Below are 7621 nucleotides of genomic sequence, written 5' to 3'. Positions count from 1 at the left end.
AAATATGTTCAAAACGTTATAGTGTACACGAACTAAGTCCGACCTTTATTTTATACACGAACGTGTAAAAGATGCTTATATCATGCAAATCACGTGGCAACTCATATCAGCTACGTGACACCTCATATCAGCTGTCGCGTGCAAGTTTTTGATTGGTTGATCATGTTTTTTGCATGATATAAATATTTTTTACTAAGTTCGTGCATAAGATAAAGGTCGGATTTATTTCATACACGGTATAACTTTTTGAGCATAGTTGATTACATTCGACGCACTAAACCCTGTATTTTAATACTATTTTCATAAATTAGTTTAGTAAAGTTAACTGGCCCACTAACAAAACATAAATTTCTATTCGGTCCCTTTAAAATAACTTTCTAACTACATACGCTACTGAAGATGATGGCAATGGTCACTCTCATGCCTACTCATGCTTAGCAATTCACCAATAATATACCTATACATTATTTCATGCCTGACTCATGGCAATCATGCCTCCCCATATCTCAAAAAATTTATTTATTTATTTTTATATTTTTTTTAAACAACTAAATATGCCACTTCAAATAGCAACGATCGATCAACTAAATGCACATCCATCTTTCAAACACCCCTTACAATATTATAAAACGTCTTTATTGAACAATACCCTTGCAAGTTCCATTGGCAAACTCGTTGTTAAGACAGTAAACACCAAACTCAAATTCACATATGATTAGCCATTTAGCCTCATAAGACTTGGGAGATGTGGGTGTGAAAGATGGAAGTGATTTTTTTGGGTCAATGGTTGTTTGGGTGAAAGATGGAAGATGTGGGTGTTAAATATTTTTGGAGTAGATGATGAAAGGTGTAGTATTTAAAAGGGTGATTTTTTTTTTAATAAAAGCTTCAAATAGTCCGAATATTTAAACTAATACCCTTTATTGCTTCCAACGGTCAACTTTTACAAGCCCCAATGTTTCATGCCTAAGCGGCAATACATGTCTAGACCATGTCTTGACGTTGGTGGCAATGTTTGCCGCTAGGCATGGTCATGCCTAGCTCCATGCCTAGACCATTGTCATCCTCCTGAATGCCATCAAATGTATCTTTCTCGACTATCCAGAAATCCAAATACTTGATGAATACATAGGTTCAAGTCCCTTTGTAGACCTCGATTATTGGAGGGATTTTGAAAAATTTTGGTTTCCATCTTAGACATTCATGTTATTTAGTATTAAGAATAAACTAATTGGTTGTTCAGAGATACTCCCAAATTTACCTAAGGTCTTAAGTTAAATCCTCATGGATGACAAGCCTTGGGTTTCACTCCAAATACTTGTAACGGCTCATGATCAACATCTCTTTGTGTATGGTACGTGCAAGACTTCACCATTATACGATAAACTTTTCCTCATATCGTATCCCGACTGAATTTTCAGGAAAAAACCTCGGTAGCCCATAAGTTATCTTCTTTTCAAAGAAAAAACAAAGTGGTTGGGTATCTTAATATATTAAAAGGTTTAGTTATATCTTAGGCTATTCAAAAATCAAAATATATCTTTTCGTTCAACCGATATAGAATTATAGATTATCGATATAAGTTGATGAGAATGAAGTGATGGCCCATGAATATGTCCATTTACCTGGGCTATAATCTTGGTATATATGCCATTGGCCCGTTACCACTACTAACATAATTACATAAATTTTGCACAAAAGTATAATACACACTTACACAGTGATAGCTTTTTCAATCATCTCTAAACCCTGAGCGTGAGATTAATATCTTCTAATAATTGTCCCATATCAAAATATGACACCGAATTTGTTGTCACTTTAAATTCGACATTTGGCCTGTTGGGAGAGTGGAACGAATTGGCATATTCAGGATTCCAAGAGAGACTGGGTCTGCCGATTGCTCTTGTTAACGACCACAAAGGCATACATAGAAGGCATACATGAACGATAGTTCTCTTTGTTGGAAATAAAAGATTCGTGGATTAGAAATTATCATCACTTCCAAGAATAGAAGATACGTCTTTGGCAGCAAGAAAAGGATCGGCTCATATCAAGAAAAAGATCAACACAAATTTAATTCATTTGATTTAGTTTCCATAATTAGAGCATCGGTTCTTAGTATAAATAGAGGTTTCAGCTCTTTGTAATAATCATTATAATAAAACATAATGAAGTCTTATATCTCCCTCTCGTATCAAAGTCGAAGACCGGCCCTGGCCATGGGTGGGCTGGGCGACAGCCCTGAGCAACAAATAATTAGGGGCAGAAATTTTTGGGGTTTTACAAACTTAGATCTAAGCATGTTTTCAATCTGTAATTGTTATTATACACATTTCATATGATCAATATAACTAAACAATGTTTTATCATGAAACGGGTGTTTTATATAGTTATGAAGTTAGATATGAAAATAAAGTTTCAGCTTAAATGGAGTTTGGAGTTTTCTGAATGTGTGATGCTGTAGGCGTGAAGAAGAAAGACACGTTAATTTTCTTTTTTAACTTACTTTTCGTAAAAAGCCCTTGTAGTTGTTCAAGTTTTTATATTAGTCATTCAAGTACTATGTGGCCATGGGGCTTTTGTTTTTATGCAGCTCTTTGAGTCTTTGACTATCTATCATTGACTAGCCTATAAATTCAATTAAATATTTAAATGGTAAAGTTTATTAACTTTTTTTACGGATGTATGTTATTTCTTTGTACCATCTTTTATATTTAATTTTGTAATGTTTTGAAATAAGATTTTTTTTTTAAAATACTTATTTGCAATTAAAGGGTTGTTAAAATATTAAGTAATTTAGTTAACATTGACGATTACAATTTAGTTAATGTTTTTACTTCAAATTTGCACAAATATATCATTTTAAAGGCGATGGGTTATACGAAACTTCTAATTCGAAGTTTATTTTTTCGACTTATATATTTGTGACATATTTATTAAATAAGAGTTAAAACACAGCCTGATAATATTATAAACTTTTAGGTCATTCGACTATAAAACTTTGATAGTGGGCAATTTTTAAATATTTTGCCCTGAGCATCAAATAAGTCAGGACCGGCTCTTCAAAGACTCAGTCTTATTTTTCTTTTCTATATCAATTGTTATCACTCTTTCCCCTATGTTTATTCTCTATAAGAGATAGAAGCTTTCCCGCTTGCAAGATTTTGAGCTCCTATTTCTGGAAGAGAGTGACTATCGGGGATAGGCACGACTGAACAGACTCAAATGCATAAATATACTTTAGGAGTTCCTATGAAAAGTATGATACACGTATATGAGAACCAACAAAAGTTAGTACCGGCTTCCCTTTCACTTAGAATTCGATACTACTTTTTCGATACGAGAATCAAAACGATACGAAGACTAAAGCGAAGTCGGAAAGTTCAGCTCATTCGTATTACCTCTTTTTTAGAATCAAACACAAATAAAATGGAAATGTGGTACCACTTTTTAAATCCAAAAAGACACTTGTCAAACGGTTTAAGATATATCAATGGCAAAAGTACGCAAACAAACAAAACAAAAGTATTAGTAATTTATTAATGATCCGATTTACAACCTAAATATAAAAACCTCAATTATGTAAGAGTACAAGAAATTATTCTGTACTTAAATTGTTAAAATAAAAAGTTTCGTAACTTAATAATTAGGCCCACATGTAGCAAAACAACACATGGGAAGTTAGATAAGAAGGAAGCAAAAAGCAAATGCCAATAATTGAAATACAAGTCATCGACATCCGGCCGGTCCGGTTTTATTTTTATATATTAATTTATTTAAACCGGGTCTAATCTTTTCCTTCCAAAATTTACAACTGGGACCCACTTCATTTTCTCTAATCCTAACTTCCACTATAACAAACTCTTCCGTTAACCGTTTTAACTCTATCCTCATTACAAAATTACAATTTAACCCTCCAACTATTTGTACACCCCATTCTTTTCTTTTTACCACGGTCATTTCTTCCTTCTCCGCCACCGTGACCACCGTCTCGATAATTTCCTCCGGAGATGCCGTCGACAAAAACCGTTCCCCGTCCTCTTGTTTGTTGTCGAACAATCCGGATAAATTGTATCCGGAGGAAAACGAGATTATATCAAACGCGTTCATCGTTTTTAAATTTGAACTTATGGACGTGGACGTAGAGGTGGATATTTCTGATGACTCATCAAAATCGTCATTTTCTTCGTCATCTTTTAACTCGAGGTAATCATGATGAAATTTAACCTCTTTATAGCCAATTCTAAACCAAGGATCATTAATAATTTCCTCAACGGTAATTCGCGTCTCTGGATTAGTATCCAGAAGACGCGATATAAGCCGTTTGAGGTCTTTTGATGTCCACCTAGGAACCCGAAATTCACCATTATAAATCTTTCGATACATAACCATCAAATTCGGATCATTAAACGGTAAATAACCCGCATTAAGAACAAACAAGATTATCCCACAAGACCAAACATCAACCTTTGCACCATCATAACCTTTTTTTAATAAAATCTCTGGTGCCACGTAAGCAGGCGTACCACACAACGTATGCAACAACCCATCTGCCCGTATTTGATCCGTTAAAGCGGATAACCCAAAATCCGTAACTTTCAGATTCCAATTTTCATCAAGTAACAAATTTTCAGGCTTCAAATCGCGGTGAAAAACACCGCGAGAATGACAATATCCAACGGCTGAAATCAGCTGTTGGAAATATTTACGGCTAAGATCTTCACTAAACCGAGACTTGGCGACTTTCGCGAACAACTCACCCCCTTTCGCGAATTCCAAAACAAAAAAAATCTTTTTCTTGTTCGCGAGAACTTCAATCAGACGTACGATATTCGGATGACGTAATCTCCGCATAATTGATATTTCGCGTTTAATATTACCCGCTAAACCGCCTTTCAGAATTCTTTGTTTGTTAATAATTTTGATTGCGACACTTTGCTCCGTGTGGATATTGCGAGCATGGTAAACTTTTGCGAAGGCACCATAGCCTAAAAGACGACCCACCTCGTATTTTCCGAACAGGGTCTTCTCCGGCTGATCGTCGCCGCCGGCGGGGTGTTCTGATTCCGGCATCAGGTCATGAAAAAGGACTTGATTTTTGTGAATTGTGGATTTAGATTGAGAAATAAGAATAATGGAGATGATGGATTTGAGGTGGAAGGAAGGTGGGTTATCATGAGAGAGAGAGATATATATAATAATAATTGATATTGATATATTTTGTATTTTGATAAGGATGTAGAGAACTAGAGATGATGCATCATATTTGCAAATATATACATTTATATGTACGGAATTAACATGTGTTTTCAAAGTATAGAAGTTATATGTGAATATGTGATTATTGATTTAATTTAACTTTTTTTTTATTTTTAATCTTAATACTTGATATTTTATGTTTTTTTTATAAAAAAATTTAGCTTATTTTTTTAGGGGTTTGATATTAGTGGGTCATCTTATTGACAATAAATATTTTTGGTATTCAGATGACGTTATCATGTGATTTCTTTTTTTCTGACACTTCACGGAACATGCAACAATTGACAAAAATAGTCGGTTCGTGTAGACTCGCCCACATAGATATTTTTAAAGATGACATGTATATTTGAGTGTGAATACTCGCATAATATACATAGTCAAAAGGCCTTTAACAAAATAATCGGTTTTTTTATCACTCAAAATAAGATAGATAAACATCTAAAACCTAATTATAATTTTTCAAAAGTTTCTTTTTAATTTTCACACATTTTCATGTGTAAGCAAATTTATAAATTTCTTCATGATTTTAATGTCTAAACAGATAATATTTACAGTAACTACGTTCCTAATCATTTTAAATTAATTGAAAGATAAGATGACAAGATTATTGATTCTAATTTATATTTTTTACATCAGGGATAATCTAAGTAAATTCCCGTACGGAAACTATATTTCTAGGTCGTTTCTAAAAGTAGAAATTAAAGTCGGCCTTGACCGTTGTTTTTTAAACGATCAATAAAGAAAAACACGGTATATGTGACTCACGGTGGATTTCGACAGGGAGGGAATGGACGGTCACGGTGCTTTGCTGTCATCATTTTGGGTTGATAATAATTGAAAATAGCAACCTCGACGTTGACGAATTAATTTAAATAAATTAATTATGTTACACACGCCTTTTTCGAATTTCTAAATTGCCAAAAAAGAACACAACCCAAAATTCCAATCATGTCCAAATGCGAAGTGATACACTGTATACACTTTTGATTATTAAAATATACAAAAAATATTTATCCTCCAAAATATTAGACTAAAAATGTTTCTAAATTTATATAAATGTGATAAATAAATTTCACTTAATCTTATCTTCAATTTTATACTTTACTTTTTACATGTCATCATTTTATGAATTAAGAATATTAATCATGACAATACATTAAACAATAAACAAAATATATGAATTGTCATAGTATTAATCTCACTCTTCTTTCCAAAAATGCCTAAAATGACGAAAAATGATTTTTCTCAAGTTATTCAAGTTGGGAAAATTTTGATCATTGATTTGAAATTAAAGGTTAAGATTGAACAATAATCTTTTAATCTTAACTTTTGATTTTAAATCAAGAGTTAAAATTACTTTAACTTGATCCCTTGATCCCTCAAGTTATTTTCAAACTATGTGTAGTTAATTTTATCTATAATATATGTATGCATTGTAACTCAATTATATGTGTAATTCATAGCAAATCATGCATGCATAGCCAATTGTGTATGTAATAAATAAATTGTGGTATTATTCCCCCCTTAGATTTAAGATTGTAAACTCTGACTATGTGAATTCCTCAAAGTTGTTTCACTTTTGTCGCCGTTTGGTTTACAAATGACAATTTTCCCCTCAAAAGTTATATCACATTAATCGTTCGGGGTTTCGGCCTTAACGGACCTAATAGACGACTGTTAGTCACAGAGTGAAAAGTAAAAAAATTGACCAACTTTAGGGTTTTTCTATAATTAATTCATTTAAGGGTAATAACTGAAAATCCTGCTAACTTGAGAGACCAAAAATGTAATTTTCTCTTTTAAAAAATATCCCATAAGATCTAATACTTTCTTCATTCACTAAAAGAAGATAAACCGAAACATATGTGCGGTAAGTATATTAATTGCTGTTTATAAGATGTCGGAGTAAGTTTATATACGGTTAAATGAATAAGAGAGAAATTTTTCAATAAAACCATGATCGAACATATCAAACTAATTATTACATCACACAATAAAGGTATATGCTTGATAAAAAAAAAAATAATAATAGTAAAGTTAGATGGTCTATGGAACTTCAAACTAGATGAATCTATCCTCGAGAAGACTTGATAAAAATGTAACGACTTAAGAGAGGTTACGTCTTAGCATGTCATGTGAAAATTGCAGTTTCTAAGTCTTTTTCAATATTTTTTAATTATTGATTTACTGTTTCATTTCCTTAGGAGCTACAAAAGAATTGCAAGTTCTCTGTTTTGTCAAGTTTCTAACAAATTTACTGTTTCATTTACTTTTGAGGTACTAAAGAGTTGCAAGTTCTCTGTTTTGTCAAGTTTCAAACAAACTATATAATTGGCAACTTAAACCATGAGTATATATGGGT

The 7621-nt window shown here is 32.5% G+C and overlaps 1 protein-coding gene across 1 annotated transcript; it reads right to left on the bottom strand.

Moving 5' to 3' along the window:
- Window positions 1-3717: 3717 nt before the first annotated feature.
- Window positions 3718-5237, bottom strand: LOC122582276 (CBL-interacting serine/threonine-protein kinase 14-like). The gene has a single exon (XM_043754648.1). The coding sequence runs from the start codon at window positions 5071-5073 to the stop codon at window positions 3730-3732; it is 1344 nt and encodes a 447-aa protein (XP_043610583.1). The 5' UTR covers window positions 5074-5237; the 3' UTR covers window positions 3718-3729.
- Window positions 5238-7621: the final 2384 nt, after the last annotated feature.

This window comes from Erigeron canadensis, chromosome 9 (assembly GCF_010389155.1).
Source record: "Erigeron canadensis isolate Cc75 chromosome 9, C_canadensis_v1, whole genome shotgun sequence".
In the NCBI taxonomy this organism is placed as follows: domain Eukaryota; kingdom Viridiplantae; phylum Streptophyta; class Magnoliopsida; order Asterales; family Asteraceae; genus Erigeron; species Erigeron canadensis.
This window is presented reverse-complemented; position numbering and strand designations above follow the sequence as displayed.